Source organism: Aythya marila (assembly GCF_965140915.1).
Source record: "Aythya marila genome assembly, chromosome: 11".
NCBI classification, from domain to species: Eukaryota; Metazoa; Chordata; class Aves; order Anseriformes; family Anatidae; genus Aythya; species Aythya marila.
The window spans coordinates 19134037-19149991 of NC_139052.1; the positions used below are offsets into that span (position 1 = coordinate 19134037).

The following is a 15955-nucleotide window of genomic DNA, read 5'->3' on the forward strand; positions in this document are numbered from 1 at the left end:
CGCTATTCAGGGCCAGGCAGCACATCCCATACACACTGATGCAGGAGCCGAGGCAGCGGTATTTATCGACAATCCGTTCTCCCAAAGGTAACCCCTCTGGCTCTCCTCTCTCCTGTTCACGGGTCGGAGAAGCCTGGCATTGTGCTCGTGCATCAGCCAGCCCCCAAAAGCGCTCCGAGGTTTAGTGCCGCAAGACGGCCACGTTTCGGATCCAGCTGCTAATCTGGCGCGGCCCCAAAGCCCTTGGCTCCCGGACAATGTCATTTCTTACCCGCCTGAAAAGCTAGGTTTGCAGATGGCCACTTCACGCGCTCGGGAATTGTTGCACACAAGGCCTGAAGTGTTCCCTTGGTGGGCTGCCAGCGGGCCCCAGCGCTGCGGGGAGCGGGACGCCGCGCTCCAAAGGGCCCCCCAGGCTGGGGACTGCAGCCCAGGGACCCTGGGTCTGGCCCCAAACTTTGCTGTAGGTTTTGCACCGAAAAAGCACGGCGTGGTTTGCAGGCACAATGGAAGTGGTGTAAGTGGCTTGCACACAGAGAAGAGCGGCAGTCGCCTCCCAGACAAGTCGGGGAGCACTTCAGTGAAATTTAATTTAACGAGCCAGCGTTTGGCCAGGTCTCAGGGCCATGCTGAACACCCCCATCCCCGCTGAATATCAATCAAACCCAGCAGCAACTTCTGGTGCGATGCAGAAAGGGCTGGTGGCTGCCCCTCCGCAGCCTGCAGGCAGTCTGTGGGCAAAGCTGGCCACCACCACGGGGACAGAAGCCACCATGTCACAGCTCCTCAGCTCTGCCACCAGCCCCAGGACAAACTCAGCCCTGAAACCAGAGCTGGCACGGGGGAAATCATCATCAGATGACCCAAATGGGCCAAGCCCTCTGGCTGCAGCAGCGTTTCCAAGTGCAAGGGGCTAAGCCGGGCGCTGTGCAGGGCTGGAGTCGCAGCCAGCCCTGTAATTCTTCCTCCCCCACCTTTAAATTTCATTCCCTCGCTGACATTTTCATCTCTCTCCTCCTCCAGGCTCCCCCAGCAGACAATCTGTCTGGTGTTGTTAGCCTTGCCCCCGACGGCACTGCCACGCTGGGTAGTAAATAAGACCTTGCTGCCTCCACACTGCCTGTCTTAAATAACAAAAGGGAAGAAGCCGTGACCTTCAGAAGGTCTCTGCTGAAGGTTTAGGGTGTGCTGCCTGCCAAGCAGAGCCCGACCATGCTGCAAAGCCGAGGGACTTCCAAAACTACCGCAGGAGAGCCACGGACCATGGCGTATTTCACTCCATGACTTTACCGTAACTCACCCCTCCGAGACAGATTTACTGCTGGAAGCTGCCTTTTCGTTTTCTCCCCCCGAGAAGGCTGATTAGCTCTTCTTCCACAGCTGGACAACCGCAGAGATTAGACGCCAGATCCCCGCGCCGCCTCCCTGCTCTTCTTTCTCTTCCCCTCTTCAAGCCTCCCTCCCCGAGCACGCAGCACCGTAGCAGAGCTGCCCCAGGAGGTGCAGCTGGGATGAAACCCGTACTTACTGGCTGCCTGGATCCTGGCTTTCCTGCTCACCACCAGCCCGTAGTGGTTCTGCGCCACGCAGTCGTACTCGCCTTCGTCCGAGGAGCCGTCCCCGCGGATCCTTTGGAAGCGGGAGACGTAGAGCGAGCCGTTGGCCAGCACGAAGGCGTTCTCGCTGTCCACGATCACGGCGCCGTTCTTCCGCCAGGTGATGGTGATGGGCTGGATGCCCTCCACCTGGCAGTAGAGGAGCAAGGGCTGCTCCTGCACCGCCACGTCGTCGCTGGGCTCCACCACGAACGCCAGCTCGGAGGAACGGCCGAAATCTAAAAGGCAGGGAGGAGAGAGAAGGAAAGAGTCAGCAGCACGTCCACAAAACCAAGCAAGGGCCAACTGCTAAGGGTGATGATGGGGAAAACATTTTGGAATGACAGAAACCCTTGGGAATGTCTTGCCTCCCGAGGCTTTGCCCTCAAAATCTCAGTTATTGCGGGATCTGTACCAATAATGGGCAAAGCCTCGCCTCCCATCACACAGATACGCACTGATTTTCTTCTTTTGCCAACAAAATGCTTAAACACCGTGGCGTGTTATGCTTCACCTGGTCCAGCGCACCTTTTTAGGGTATAATTTGCCATACAGGCATGATTAGGCACCACAGAAGACGATGGAAAGGGAGCTGTTATTTAAAGATTAGCCCAAAACGCACGCTGACACGGAAGGCAAAAAAGCGACCGAGCAACAGGAGTCATACAAACATCCACAGGGTGTGAACGCAGGGATGGAGGCGATTTTTTTAATCAAAATGAGCAACAGAGAGGAAATTCCAGGAGAGTAAGGAAAGTAGGATTTCAGATGAACCCCCAAAAAGCCTCTCCAAAGCTGCTCTCCTGTGCTACAGCCACCCATGGGTGGAGGCTTCCAGAGGTTGTGCCCTGTGGTAAAGCTTCTCCCTCATCCATGGGCTCCAGGGGACCAACTGGGGAGGAATTGGGCTGCTGGAGGACCTGGGGTGCACATGGGCAAGGTCTTTGGGCAAGCAGCAGCCACGGCACGGCCTTGGGGTAACGGGGGAAAGTGTTAATGCACAGTGGAAATAAGAGGGATGAGAGGAGCCAGTTAGCCTAAAAGGAAAAAAAATAAATTAAAAAAAAAGCCCGTCTTTTTGGCTCAGCAAACCCGGTGAGATTTTTTTCCTTTCTTTCCGTAAACCCCCATCGCTTTCTACGGCAACTTAAATTGGATTACGGGGGATAAACACGGGGTGCAACCTGAGCCGGGGCAGATGGACGGAGCAGACAAAGGAGGCTGGGGCAGCGCTCGGCGGGTCAGAGGTGCTGCCAAGGTATGAGCGTGTGCAGGGAATGGGCAAACCCTGCGTGGTGATGGACATCTCCAGCACACGTTTTTTAACCCATTTTAGCCTTAAAATGTCAGGCGAGCTCCAGCCAGCTCGGTGATCCATCGCTCAATGTGACTTCAGGTTTTTTTTTATGGGATAGCACTGGCGTCCTCTCTGCAAGGTACACTGCGGCCAGCACAAACCCACCAATTACTCTTGTTTTGGGGTAAAAATTAAGGAATTAGACGAATGCTCTGCATTTTTCTGCGAAGTGGCCAGAACCTCAACAGCACCCACCGTGCTGGGGCCCTGTTGGCAGGGTAAGGACCCTCACCTCCTGCCTCTTCGCAGAGCCCAGGGGGGCTTCTGCCTCGATACAATTGAGCAGATTTCAGGATTTAACCGATCAGGCAATCAGGAAAAACCCCTAATGAGTTAAATGCCCCGTCTTTTCCCCCGCTCCCCTGGACTCTTAGATAAAATAGCTTATTATTAGATGTACGATAAAAGGAAGAATCAACATAATTACACGCCCTCCCCACAATCGCTGTCATTATAATAACCGTCATTAGGGCCCGTGATTGGAGCTAATCATGTTTACCTCCATAAACAGTCGCTCTGCATCCGAACTCCGGGCTGCTGGAGCAGCAGAAGCGCCGCCGCTCGTAATTAGGAGCGGGGCCCTCCGACACGCGCCCGGCATGGGCTTCCCACCCCAACTCCGGGCCAAGTTTCTCCTCTTCTCAGACAGTTCGATGCTGAAGGACACGGGGAGGAGCCCTTCAAAAGTCCTAAAGCTTTTCCCTGGCACTTTGCACACCCTACGTTGCATCATGAAGCAGATAGATCCTAAATTGCCTTGGACATCTCCGCTTTGGTCCTCAAGGGCCTCGGTGTCCCACTCTGCAAAGTTTGCAGGGTGCGGCGTCACGTTCCTGGAAGTTTTCCTCAAAAAAGAGAAGAATTGAGGCTCTGGGATGCTGCATCAGCCAGTGCTATGCACCAGGAGGAAGAGGAATAGGAAACTGGCCCACAAACCCCCAACAGGTCTGTGCACAGCTGCTCTGGAGAAAACGGGGTGTAAGGCACAGTAGGAACTGGGCGCCTTACAGGTTCCTTCTCCCTTCCTAAATATCCCCTTTCAACCTTTTGGCTGTATCCACGTCGGGAAGTGCCGCTGCCTGGGATTACTCACACCAAAAATGGTTTTCAAGGACTGGGTTTCGAACAGGGACACTGAGGTTTGGCCTCCCAAGACTGGCACCGTGGGGCTCCGGGTCCCCAAGACGGACCCCAAACGCAGATCCCTGCCTCTGTGGGATGATGAGGGTCAAAGGGACGGGGAGGGTGGCTGAGCACAAATATCTGATTGCAGCTAGCAGAAACGATGAAATTGGCAGTCAGTGGCACATGGAAACAGTAAAAGCACAATTCATTGCGAGGGAGAGGAAACCACTGAGGCCACGTGCGCTCACTGCAGCACGAGGAGCCTTGGCTGCGTACCCAAACCTGCCTCACCCCACACAACGTCCCGGGCACCTCCAGGAGGGCTCCAAGGCTCCCAGCACCTCCTGCCCAGCACAGGGGTGCCACGCAGGGACAGGATCAGCTCCTCTCAGGCTGCACACGAAGGAAAATTGCTTCACTTCTGCAGCGGGACGGAGGGAGGAAGCGTTATGAGCTGTGACAGAAAGGCCACGAGAAAATTATTGGGATCCTCATCCTACAAGTCTCCTTTGGAGAAACATTTACCATCTCCCCGAGCAGTACAGTGTGAGGCTATACGTGCAAATATTTAACAAAAACTCCTGCCCCTATTGATCACGCAGACAGGCATACTCAGAGAAACCAATTAGCACTTGGGCTTTTGAACCGAGAGATTTATTTAGCGCTGAGAGAAAGAACTTGGAATTAATGGGAAGCTTAAAAGACACTTTGAAGTACATTTAAAAAAAAAAAGTTTAATTATTTTTTACTTGACACTGTGATTCATGTTCAAAGCTTCAAAAGAACTTGCTCATAGCCTAGCATTGGCCTTTCCCATTCGGTTTTGGCTTCCCCATCCTGGTGTCCTGCAAACACAGCAGCGATCTCAACGTCACAAAGAGCCCGAGCAGGACCCGGGCTCGTCCTCCTGCACCCCTCAGCCCCAGCAGCACGTGGGTCATTAAAACGAGAGGTGGTGGGAGCAGCCAGGCCCTCGCTGCCCGTCCCAGCTCGGCGAGGAGCCGCCAGCAGCCCCAGCTCCTCTCGCATCACCCCGGCATCCTCCTGCAAGCGGCCTCTGGCGGGCAGCGGGGTCGTGCTCGCCCTCTCCTGATTTACCGTGTTTGTTCCCAGCGTCACGCGGCATAAATCAGCAGCGAGCCGCCGGCAAGCCCGGCCTCCACCAAGGTCCTGCTGCAATCAAAAGCACAAGGAAGCAGCCCGAAATCTCCTCCAGGCTGACCCAGACCCTAAAGGAGAAGAGCACTGCAGAGAAGCGCGAATTGGCTCTTTAGGGCATCCAGAAAAATGATAGAAAAAGTTTTCTAGCTCCGATTATTTTAGTCCCTTTCCTTTCGGACAGGGGTTATACGGAGCGATTTGTCCATCAGGGCGCAGAAACCACATCCACTCGCGAGGGGATTGCAGGGGGCTCTGTGAGGACAACCTCCCTCTCGGCCACCTGATGCCGAGGTTTTAACAAACGCAGCCCGAAGAGGCAGAGAAACGGCCCCAAATAATTTTCAGATGTTTGAGACCAGACCGGGCAAATCCCAGGAGGTCGCTCGTTAAACACGGCGCGGAAGCAGGAAGCCTTCCCAGCACAAAGACCCCTTTCCAGGACGAGCTGCGAGCCCTCGTGGGCTCCCCCGGCCCTAAATCAAGCCGGGAGAAACCCGTCGGTGAGGCTGCAAAGGGCACGGAGCATTTTCTGATGGAATTGCCCACGGTAGCTCCGTGCACGGCGAGGCAGCGGGGCAGCAGCCCCAGCGTAGGACGCGTTGTTGTTTGCATTCCCCACGTGCTTCGCAGCCCTGACCAGATCACAGCCTCACCGCAGAGGGCATCAGCGACACAAATACGGAGCAGGAAAGCGCCGCGTGCGCCAGGACGGCAAAAAAAAGCGGCCGAGAAGGGAAATGCTGTGTGCAGGGCTGGCGCCCCGCAGCCAAAAATCACATTGCCCTGGAAATTCGGCTTGAGTGCTGGGGGCAGGACTGCCTGGTGAGCAAGGGAAGGAAAGGCAAGGTCCTTCTGGAGGAAGAAGAGTTTCTGTGCACGTTAAAACCTTTGAAACTCTCAGCCAGGGGATTCCAAGGCTCCCAGCTCTCTCCCTTTGCTTGCCTTTCCCTCTGCCCCGTCACCTCCCGTCCTGCGACTTGGAAGCACAGGTCCCTGCCAGCTCCGAAACCAGAGCCTTCCCCAGGCAGCTAGCTTCAAAACCAGAAGCAAAAACCTGCTAGCTCCAAAACCAGAGCCATCCCCTTCGCACTTCACTCCCGTTTCACATACACTCAGGTTTCAAGAGGCAAAGATCCTCGTGCGACAGCATCTTTGCATGCCACCCGCCGCAGCCCGCGTCCTCCCGGCTCGCGGCGAGCTTCACCACGTGCCCAAAAAAACAATAAAAGGGCAGCAAATCCCCGACTCTGCCTTAAAACTCGGGTTTTAAATTTCCACCGCGGGAGCGGGGCTGGGTTGTTGTTAAGGGACCGGGCTCCTCTCGAGCAGAGGGCGCGACGCAGCAGCGATATCGGAGATAAGAGCGAGGCCAGCGCGGTGCGCCTGCCCGCTTGCCTCTCTTTTCTCTTAAAGTGCAATTATTGACATGTTCGCCTCCTTAACCGTCCGTTTTATATGCTCGCCAACGACTCCTGAACATGTGTAAACAATTATTTTTATTTTCTTGCAAAAGCAAAATGTTGCATATTCTTTTGGATAAGCGGACCCGGGTAGGTTTTCATGAGCCCTGCTACGTAATTTATTGGTTTCGAAACTCTGTAAAACTAAAAGCTCCAGGAAAGTTCAAATAAGTTTGTGATTTCAAAGTAATTTTGGACGGACTATTCCTGTTCCTGCCCGATGTTATTGATGTAGATGGCGATTCCTGATCTGCAGAGGGGGGCTCCTGCGTTGTTTGGTCAGGTCAAATAAAAGGACAATATCCGGGGGCAGAAGCCCAGGGGCGCAAAGCATGAAGAAATAAAGGCTGCGGGAAGGGGGCACGGAGGAAAGCATCTTCTGCCTCAGCCCTGTCACAGGCTAGGGAATGAAGCGTGAGCTCTGCTCCAGCACCGTGACACAGCCCCGCAGGAGGAGGGAAGCCACAGAAAGTTCACGCAGGCAGAAGGGAAGGCGAGAGGTTTCCTCGTCTGCACGCACGCCGTGAGAGCGGTTTTGCAGCTCTCTGCCCAAAGATTCTGCTGCTGAGCTGCTCCACGCTGGCCCAGGGCTGGCTGGTTGCACCGGGATGCTTGGCTAAAACCAGGCTGGAGCAGGAAAGAAGGGAGGGGGACCTGAGCTGTCCCCGGGACCGGGGACCCCCTGCCACCGCCACCTCTTAAACGAGCACGGGGGCTCGTGCCGTGCCAGCGCAGAGCCTGACAGGTCATCAGAAGAGGAGCGACGTGATTAGCTCAGGATTTTCAACTCCCCGTGCCGGGGGGTGGCAGGGAGGATGGGGAGGGGACCAAGCTGCCCCCTCTCCCTTTCTTTCGGGCGGCTTTTCAGTGCTCCCAGCGGGAAGCTTGGTGGCGGTGGCCCCGGCGGATGCGTGCGCGGCGGCGGCACGCTCGCACCCAGCACCGCTCCCCCAGCTCCTCCTGTTGAACCCCCCCAAGAGAGGCAGAGCCCAAAAGCGGGCTTGAATTTCATACAGCAGCTTTGAGCTTTCCTGGGGAAGCGACGCCAGATAACCTCTAGGTATACAAATTAAAAAAACTGGGGGTATTATACCAGGTTAGAAGATGGCAATCTTAATTTTTACTACTATTTTTTTTTTAATCTAGAAACAAGAGCACAGAGCCACGCAGAGCTGGAATTAGTGAAAGCTTAGGGCTTCAATAATTTAGAAGTTAAGCCTACTTAAATATAAATGACGACGCTTAATTCCGAGGCTGTTACTGAGCAGAGCCGGGAGCCTCTGGTATCCCTGTGCCTGCCTTTGAATGCCGGGCTCAGCAATAACAGACAAAAGCTGTCCACTACCCAGAACAAAGAGCTCCAGGAAATTAAAAGGGGAAAAAAAAAAAAAAAAAGAAAGAAGAAAAGAAAATAGTGTCTCGCTGCTGAGCAGCTCCCATGCCTGTGCTTCGGGAGAGCCGCACGGGTGGGAGCTGAATGCCACGTCCTGAGGAGCAGGGCAGCGAGCATCCTGCATGGACAGGGACAGCACCCGTCCCCAGAGCACAGGATCTGTCCCCATCCATCCCCAGAGCACAGGATCTGTCCCCAAAGCACAGCATCCATCCCTATCCGTCCCCATCCGTCCCTTGCTCCGGCGCCAACATCGGCGCAGGGGCTTCATTAAATGCAGCAGAGCCCACAGACGCCGTTACGCTGCCGCTAACCGCACCTACGGTGAATAAACCCATCGAGGGCAGGGGGGGGAAACCTCAGAGCAGAAAAACTTTCCAAGCTGAGCCAAGCGGGTTGGCAGCAGGGCCAGAGAAACACCCCCCGAGCCCGCAGCCGCTGCCTTGCCCAGCGGCAGCGTGAAGGAGCACGCGGGGCAGTTCCCACAGCAGCAGGCACGCACTCAGCTCATCCAAGTTTTGCTTTCCAAACCTCCTTCTCCCCACCTTTCCCCCCCCCCAAAAAATAAAGCAGAGCAATCCGTGGCCAACTTCTATTCCCCGAGTTTCACCGGCTGCCACGCAGCACGTGGCGAGGTTTATTATGGGAAGAGCCCCCAGCCCCGTTCCTCAAACCCCCCTCATAGCAGGCAGCAAACCTCCCGATTCATTAATCTAACGCACACTTTCCTCCTTCTGACCCTGCTGGGCTGCTCGTAGGGTTTTAAAACAATTCCTGCTTTTCTTTATCAGGCTGCTAAGCGGAGAGAGGGCAGGAGGCACGGGAATATTTCGCTACAGCACAGCGCCTGCCTCAGCATCCCTCTCCGATCAGCCCCGTACTTAAGCAGGGCGAAAACACGGCGATTTATCAGCAGGGCTGGTAGGTCTGGGGGAAAAAAAATCCCCTTTGATGGTTTTGTAGCTCAGCCTTGGTCCGGTGGATGGTGTCACCACAGGTTGGGGCTGAAGGAGCGGAGCTGGGCGTTACGTGAGCTCGATGCTTGGAGGTTTGGCAGCTCTCTGCCCAAAATCCCTTGGGCAGCCACCACCTCCCGCTGCTCAAGGCGGCTCATCCAAGCGGGCACCGTCTCCGATGGCTTCGTGTGGGCTCTCCAAGCACGGACCCAAAGCCAGGCCAACCCCACACAACCTCCGCGTCCCTGCCCGGTGGCTGAAGGCAGCGCGGTCCCCACAGCCGCCACCGTCACCCACCAACACCTCACCCACCCGGGGCAGCTTCCAGCAGGGGTGACCCCATCCCACAGGGGGATGCCACGGGTGATGAGGGGCTGTGGGGCAGCTCCACGCTTCACCACCCGGAGCTTTCGGAGCCCGAGGCTTGGCCCCACCGGGTTGGGACCCAGTGGGTTGGGACCCTAAGCAGGGTTTAGGGTCGGGGCTGCGCGGGGGGTGGCCCCGCTGCCCGAAAGGGGACGGATAGACGGATAGATGGATCAGTGGGGATGGCTCCCGGTCCCCCCAAGCCCTTACCTCCGCGGCAGGCGAGCAGCAGCAGCCCCAGCAGGCAGGCGGGCAGCGCGGAGCCCGGCGGAGCCATGGCATCCCGGGCGGGCTCGCCTCCCTGCGCCCCACGGGGAGGGAGCAGCCGGGGCGGGAGGCGAGGCGGAGATCCTCCCTCCTTTCTCAAGCGGAGGGAGGAGGGGGGGAGAAAGAAAAAAAAAAAAGGGTGAAAAAGGCAAAAAGCGGATTTCGGAGCAGCTCCCCTCCGTGCGAGCACGCCGCCGCGCCGGGCGGGCGGGCGGGCAGGGGGCCGGGGGGGCGGCGCTGAGGGAGCGGGGCCGCCGGCGGGCGGGGGCGGGCAGCGCCTTGCGCCATCTTGTGCAGCCGCCCGCAGCGCCGCGATGGGGCCGGCCGGGATGGGGTTGTCACGGCTCAGGGGCTCTCAGGGCTCTGGGGATGTCCCTCCCGGCCGGGGGGAGGCAGCAGTGAGGGTGGGAGTCGGTGTCAGTGAGGGGTGTCTCAGCACCCATCTTGCGTGGGGTCTGGGGGGACCCCTCGTGGGTCTCCCCCTTGTTAGCTGCTGCGTGGATCGCCTCTGAGGGGTCTGCCCTCATGGGTGTCCCCTCACCACTGTTCCCTCACCAGAGCTGCCTCACGGACATCCTCTGAGGGATCTTTCCTCATGGGTGTCCCCTCAAAGGACTCTTCTGAGGGATCTTCCCTCATGGGTCTCCCCTCAGAGGTCTCCTCTCAACCCTGGCCCCTTGCTAATCTCCCCTCATGGGTCCCCCATCGCCATTCTCCTCTCACCAGAGCTGCCTCACGGATCTCCTCTAAGGGATCTTCCTCATGGGCATCCCCTCAGAGCTCTCTTTTGAGGGGTCTCCCCTCATGGGTCCCCCATCACCAGTCTCCCCTCACCAGAGCTGCACCATGGACCTTCTCTAAGGGGTCTTCCCTCACGGGTGTCCCCTCACAGGTCTTTTCTGGGGGGTCTTCCTCACATATCTCCCCTCGCAGTTCTCCCATCACGGGTCCCAGCTGTTTAGCACAGGCTGTGCTAATGGCAGGGGCTGTTTTCCTCATGTCTGCCTCAGGGTCTCGCTCCTGCTTGTCACCACTCAGAGCGACCCGTTGTTGGAAATGGTGACCAGGACCAAGGAAGAGGGCGAGGGCAGGGTCCAGCCCTGCAGCCGTAGCCGTTCCCTATTGTGGTTACCCCACTGGCCCATGTTCTCCACAAACACAACTCCCTGACATCATCAACAGCAGCAAAATCATCCCTTTGATGACAGCTCAAAGCCTTTTGTGTTGTTTGAGGGGAAAAAAATATTAGAGTTGGATGGTAACTCTTTTCTCTTTTCAGAACAAAAACAGAGCTTGATGTACCAGGTTGCTAACCCTGCAAACCTGTCCAGAAGCCTGATGAAAAACCTTTTGCAAAGACAGGCAACGCCTGGCTCTCCTGATGGTGCACTCTGAGCATGGTGGAGTCAGCTAGCAAGGAAAGAAGACGTCACTGCATCTGCTCCACATTAAAGGTTTGCTCATTTAGGGAAGGAAGAATTTGCTCTGGGCTGAACTGGCTCTGTTGGCCTCTCGGTAACATCTGAATTTCTGCGCTGTCCCTGACCTTTTGCACAAACTCTGCTCCTGTTCCCCAGCTGTCTTCCTGGCTGCCACCACGCAAGCATTTATCACGAGCAGCCATTGTGAGCTTGTAGGGACTCCACCAGCATGGTGAGCAGGCTCCAGAGCCCAACTGGCCCCAAGGACAGCTTGTCAGGATCAGTAACTCCAAGAGAAACAAAGCACAGTGTGCTTTACAGGGCTTGTTTCCCCCAGGAACCACAAATTTTGGATGCTTTTGTTCCTATGCATGGGCAATACCCTGTGTGGCAGTGGCAGGACTCAGGAGCAGGGGTAGATAGCTACCTCTTCAGAGGATCTCTAAATTCAGCCCACGTTGTGCAAATGACATTATTAGTGTCAATTTCAAAAGTCACAGGTGTGGTTCTGCCAAACAATGGGACTCACCTGATATTTTGGGTGGGATGAGGTTTGGGACTCACCATGATATTTTTTTTTTAAGAAAAATGCAGGTTTGGGGCTCTTCTTAGACTTACTTGAGGACAGGAATCTGGAGCACTCACGTTTTTCTGTGCTCCTCTGTAAACTACGAAGGCTAAAAAGTTGCTTTGTATTGGATGCAGAAATTTATCACACAGTGAGCAGAAAGAAAGAAACTTTTGAAAAACAGCAGAGCTGCAGCATGGAGGTGCCCAGCCTGTGCCAAGGCAGTGTGGGGTCCATCCCTCCATCCTCCCTCCTGCAGAGGGGTCCATCCATCTGTTGACCCTCCCCACAAGGTTATCCTCCATGAGAGCCAGCCTCGCAGGGCTTTGCTCACCCCTTGCTCAGTGAATTTCCATTAGCTCCAACAGTGCTCCTGATTTACACCAATTAATTGCAGACTGAGGTCCCCAAGACACCATTAGTAGTTTCAGAGGATGAAGCAGGAGATTAACCTGTCTGAATCCACTCCATTTATTATTCTATGTGTAATTGTGGCTTCCCTGCCTGCTAACAGCCTGGGAGATTTTCACTTACATACACACACGTGGGGTTTTAGCATCTGCTTTGTGGTCAGTATTGGGAAGAGGAGCCAAAATTGGGGCACCCTGCAGCACTGGGACATGCTTCTGGAAGCCGCTTTTCCCAGTGGAAATCCTTTGGCATCCAGTCTCAGGGCTGGGACCAGCCCTGGCTGTGTGACAGAAGTGTCATCGCTGCAAAGAGGCGAGGAGATGGCGTCACCGTCCGTCCTTGGCGAGACCTCTCTCCCTTGGGCATGGCTGTAAAACACAGCGGGGGGGCACGCTGCTGTTTGGAGAGCCTGGGAGAGGCTTTATAACCGCTAAGGTACACATCGCTCCCAGCCCAGTCGGTATCCAGAGTGCGATGGGAACAGCTGTGGAGCATCCCCGGCCACCTCGCTGCAGCAGGGCGCGTTGCCTCCCAGCCCCTTGCTGAGCTACCTGAGACCACGGGAGCCTCGAGCCCAGTATGAGGATATTGCCAGCTGCATCACAGCACGGCAATAAATACTGCCAAGGAAATGAAATGCAAACAAATCTCTTATCTCCAGTCCTCCATAGTCCCAGCTCCCCTGTAACCGCTCTGTCCATCCGTCCCTCTGCTCTGTTAATCCAGGTGCTGCCCCACCGTGCCCCCTCGGCAGCCTCCTGCAAGCATCACATGCTGTGAACTGAGGTGGATGTGGGGTGTGTGCAGTCATAACCCCCACAAAGGTCCTTCCTTGCTCGTTACCTGTCATTAAGAGAAAAACTCGTCAGAATTGGGCAGTCTGACAGAGTTCCCTGTAACCACTATCAGCGAACACTATGCTAAGTGCAGATTTATTACCTCTATAATGCAGATAAAATGAGTTTTTATGGCCCCGTAGTCCTGGCAGCATAAAGCAATAATGGAAGCCATCTCCTCAAGTAGGGAATGCATCCTAGGAAGAAAGGGAGATGCATGGGAGGTTAACAGTGTGTCCTCAGGCACCGCCAGACATCTTCTTGCCAATCTTGCTGGACACAAGCCACTGAGTATTTAACCTACTGCACCATCTAGGAGAGGTCTCACCATTTCTTTGCTAGATGCTTCTGCTTATTTTCCCCATAAAAATCCCCAACGAGACAATGTACAAAACTGGACATGTTTTTTTTCTTCTAGGAATCAGTTCAACAGTTGAGAAATGAGTAAGCATTAAAACCACATTTCCCAGGGCCCAGCCGCTCCAAAGTTACAAGACGAGCCTTCCGCAGCAACTTGCTCTCTGAGAGCTGTAACAGACTGACTCCTGAGACAAATTCCACTGTTTTTTTAAAATATTTTATTAATAATCCATTAGTTAAGGAATATAAGGACAATGTCTTCTTACACTTTAACACTAAAGAGTATTTGTGGAGTAAGAACAGTCTCTGAAGAAAGAAAGTTATAATTAAGTACAGCATGGAACCAAATACAGACACAATCTTCAAACAAGATCAAGTTCTGGTTACACGTCCTTATGCACTGTGTAGAAAGTTAAATGAAATTTAATTTTAAAATATTATCGAGGGAATACAGTAACAGAACGAGATGGTGGATTTCTGCTGGACTAAAGCCCTCTTTTCTAACAAGGGTATTGATTAGAAAAGACTAAATGATCCCTTCAAGACATCTATTTCTAATGAGACCAGAAACATATATAGCAATGTACTGAAGTGGTTGTTTTCTTATACAGCATGTTTCATGGGCTGACCTCAGGATTATTAGGCTAGTAACATAAAAAAACTCTCAGAACCTAGGTTATGAATTATCTGATTTTAACTATTTCAACCAGAACTTTATTGTCTGTTAAGTAGGAAATCAAAGAGTGGAGATCCTCAGCTGAGTCATGTATTTCATGTAGCAGGGATTTAAAAGAAGTAAAGGAATAAGAATTGTGACTCTCACAGCAGCATGGGAAATATACAGTTGTGTAGCCAAATGGCAACATTAATACTACAAAATTATGCCAGTGAGACAAATCTGACATTTTAACAATGTAAAACAATATACACCGGCAAAAAGCTGACTAGCAATAATCTTTAGTGTTACTGAAAGGAAGGGAAGGGGGAAGGGAGCCTGATGCGTAGGAACATATATTAAGTGTGATGGGTAATTAAAGGTATCAACAGCTTGAGTGTCTGTGAGAAATTTGCAAGAAAGCTACTTATTTCATGATAAAAAAATATATGCACTGGTTGCTTCAGCTTTACACGTCACGTGTGTACTGTCTGTCTTCTTCCATTCATTTCTAACCCAGTCCCACGCGTGCTCAGGACAGGAGGGCCCTGGGGCAGAGCTGCAGCAAACGAGGGCACCAAGGCCCCCGGACACTGCATGGACACAGTGCTCGTACGGAGCCTCGCTGTTGGCATCTCTTGGTGTGAGGGAACGGCCCTGATTTCTGCAGATGAGCTCTGGCACTCCAGTCCACTGCCCCCACAGCGCCGGGACATCCAAACGGTGCCAGCTTCGTGCCCTGGTAAAATCTACCGAGGTGGAACGAGATCAGAAGCAGCTTTGAGGTGGGGACACAAAACTGTTTCTGTGGTGTGTAAGGAGAAGGGTCTGCTCTCTGCTCTCAGAGCACACAACTAACGTGGAGGTTTCACGATCGGCCCCAGATGATCCAGGGGAATGCTGCCACGCTGTGCCTGCTTCAGTGACAGGCTGATCAGCAATGCTTACCCCACTTTCTGCACATCACAGCTATCAATGTGGCTTGTGCAGGGTCTGCTCTGTCACTGGGGAAGGACAAGGACCCTTCCATAAAGCTAACAGCAACTCAGGCCCAGTCTCTCCCCCCACCCTCCGCAGCTGGGGCCTGATAGTGCCCAGCTGAGGGTTTATACCTCTGCAATTGCATCGGCTCCCAAAGAACTGTGAATTGCCCTCATTGCCTGCAATAACACTTCACTGCCTTATCTGCAGCCCTGCTAAGTCGTTAGTCTCAAAGTCTTGTGGCAGGGAGTTCTGGAGGTTAATTATGCACTTCCTCTGCCCAGTTACCATTTCTTGGCTTTCTAGCTCCATGCACTAGCTCCTGCCTGGCCTGCTCGCTGGCACTGCTCTCCAGTCTCCGTGCCACACACAGCCTTGGTGACTCTGAGACTCAGTCAGCATTTCTGAGACTCCTCAAGATACCAAGCACCAGCTGGGAATCTTTACCCTCATTTTATCTTTTAACAAACAGCCAGATCTCTGAACCCTCAGGAAGGCAGAACATTTACCAAACACCCCATGAGCAGAATTAACAATCCTGATCACCCCCAAGGAGTCCATCTACAGTGTTCACAGTCAAAATCCACGACCCTGGAACAGGGCAGAGACAGGCTAAAGGCCAGCCAGAGGAGTTCACCCACCACCAGAAGGCTGGGCTGAGAGACACGGCAGCAGCAAGCCAACAGTGTCAGCAAGGAAGGGCCACAGGATGTTTGTCAAATGTTATCTCTAATAAACCTGGACCTAGCAGTGTGAGCACAAGGACTCGAGGACTTCACTTTGATTTTGTTCTGGTCTTAAAAAGTACTTCGGCCAGCATTTTCAGAGGTGACTAGAAATTATCACCTGTTCATCCAAAGCCTTTAGCGGGTCTACAGCTTACAGGAGGCTGAGAGCTGCTCTCTGAAAAATCAGAAACAGCTGAGGTGTCTCCACTTGGGCACAAAGACATGTCCCCAAGATCACAATTTACTTTTGCAATTGGTTCTTTTTTCCCCTAGATCACAGCTTGATTTTCTAATTGGTGTTTTTTCATCTTTGCT

General features: G+C 53.9%; 1 protein-coding gene across 1 annotated transcript in view; it reads right to left on the bottom strand.

Moving 5' to 3' along the window:
- Positions 1 to 9935, bottom strand: part of IGDCC3 (immunoglobulin superfamily DCC subclass member 3) — a gene marked incomplete at its 3' end in the record, with an annotated part of 79017 nt that extends 69082 nt beyond the window's left edge. The window contains exons 1-2 of the mRNA XM_082769169.1: positions 9624 to 9935; positions 1529 to 1834 (exon numbers count right to left, since the gene is read on the bottom strand). Coding sequence (XP_082625295.1) covers positions 1529 to 1834; positions 9624 to 9690 — 373 coding nt within the window. The 5' untranslated portion in view covers positions 9691 to 9935. The remainder of the gene's footprint in view (positions 1 to 1528; positions 1835 to 9623) is intronic.
- Between the last annotated feature and the right edge of the window lie 6020 nt (positions 9936 to 15955).